General features: G+C 42.5%; 1 protein-coding gene across 1 annotated transcript in view; it reads right to left on the bottom strand.

The window, feature by feature from the left end:
- Positions 1-273: 273 nt before the first annotated feature.
- The window catches only part of LOC107090928 (gastrula zinc finger protein XlCGF52.1-like), a 34643-nt gene continuing 33225 nt past the window's right edge, over positions 274-1691 (bottom strand). The window contains exon 4 of the mRNA XM_015384573.1: positions 274-1691. Coding sequence (XP_015240059.1) covers positions 561-1691 — 1131 coding nt within the window. The 3' untranslated portion in view covers positions 274-560.

Here is a 1691-nt window from a genome sequence, read left to right as displayed (position 1 = left end):
CTTGCTGAACTGACTCTTCCTTTAACACAAAGCTGAACTCATTCGGTCTTTGTTTTGATAATTCATAGTTAGCTGCTGATGTTTCATGTTAGCTCCAGTAAAGGAAACAATGTGATAAAATATTATTTTCTTTGAGAAAACCAGAGTTGGATTTTCTCTTAAAGGCCTTGGATCAGATCAGAGTTACAGAACAGGTTAGACGACAGACAGGAACCTGCTGCTGCCTCTAAATGTGTTCATATCACTGCTAACATGGGGGAAAAAAAACTTAACAACAAATTTAATAAACAAAGGAACTGCTTAAAGCATTGTCCATTCTCATTGAACTAGCATTAGCTTAAAGTTGATCATGCAAAACCCAGGTATCGCATAGAGTCAAACATAGAAACACTGATAACATAAAGTATGGTGGGTAAAAACATTTTTAACATCATAACGAGCCGCAGCTTTTGGATAAAAAGATTTACAGCAACCCACAGTAAGACTGTCTCCTCAAACCGTTAAAACACTTTTAATTATTGCTGTTTATTTGCTTTATATGCATTTCCTTCTAAAAAAAGTCAGCTATAATCACTAAAGCTTTTAAAAGCTAAAGTGTGAACATCCATGTGTTTTTTCAGATATGCTGGTCTTGAAAATCTTTGGCTGCAGACACTACAAACAAACGGTTTCTCCCCCGTGTGAACGCGCATGTGCCTTTTCAGATCGCCACGCAGAGAAAACGATTTACCGCAAACACGACAAGCAAAGAGTTTCTCTCCAGAATGGAACCTCATGTGATTTTCCAGATGATTCCTCTGGATAAATCTGCTCTTACAGACGTCACAACCGTACGGCCTCTCCTCCGTGTGCAGTCTCGCGTGTCGCTTTAACTGCGTTTCCGTCACAAAACGTTTACCACAGCTGCTGCAGCCGAACTCTGCGTTGTGAATATCTACGTGTCTTCTCAGATATACTCGCTGAGAAAATCCTTTACTACAAACATGACAAAGGAAAGGTTTCTCCCCGGTGTGAACACGCATGTGACTCTTCAGATCTCCTTGTCGCAAAAATCCTTTACTACAAACACTACAGATGTAGTGCTTGTCTCCTGTGTGAATGAGCATGTGTCTCTTTAGAAGATTTTGCTGGGAAAAGCCTTTATTGCAAACGGTACAAAGAAAGGGCCTCTCTGCAGCGTGGATCCACATGTGCTTCTTAAGACTTTCCTTTACCTGAAATTTGGAACCGCAAACATCACAAGGAAAGGCCTTTTCTCCTGCATGGCGCTTCATGTGGATGCTAAGATTCCTCTTGGCATGGAAGCTTCTCTCGCAGTGTCCGCAGGAGAAGGGAGTCTCCCCGGTGTGGACTCTCATGTGGGTCTGAAGGGAGAGCTTTTCTTTAAATCCTTTCCCACAGAGATCACACCAGTGCTCCCTCCTTCCAGTGTGAATCATCATATGTAGTTTAACATTTGCCTTAAGTTTGAATCTTTTGCCACAGATATTACAGCCAAACGGTTTCTCCATAGCCGAGAGGCTGCAAGACCGTTTACCTGCATTTTCTCTTTCCTCAGCTGCCATCTTACTTTGTAGAGAAGGACAGACGGGATCTGGATTCTGGTCTGGTTCTAGGGGTCCAGGATCGTCTCCAGCAGGTTCTGTTTCCATCTGATCAGCCGAGCTGCAGGCTGGAGTTTTAGTTTCTCT

The sequence above is a fragment of the Cyprinodon variegatus genome, unplaced genomic scaffold (genome assembly GCF_000732505.1).
Source record: "Cyprinodon variegatus isolate N-32 unplaced genomic scaffold, C_variegatus-1.0 Scaffold316, whole genome shotgun sequence".
Classification (NCBI taxonomy): Eukaryota; Metazoa; Chordata; class Actinopteri; order Cyprinodontiformes; family Cyprinodontidae; genus Cyprinodon; species Cyprinodon variegatus.
This window is presented reverse-complemented; position numbering and strand designations above follow the sequence as displayed.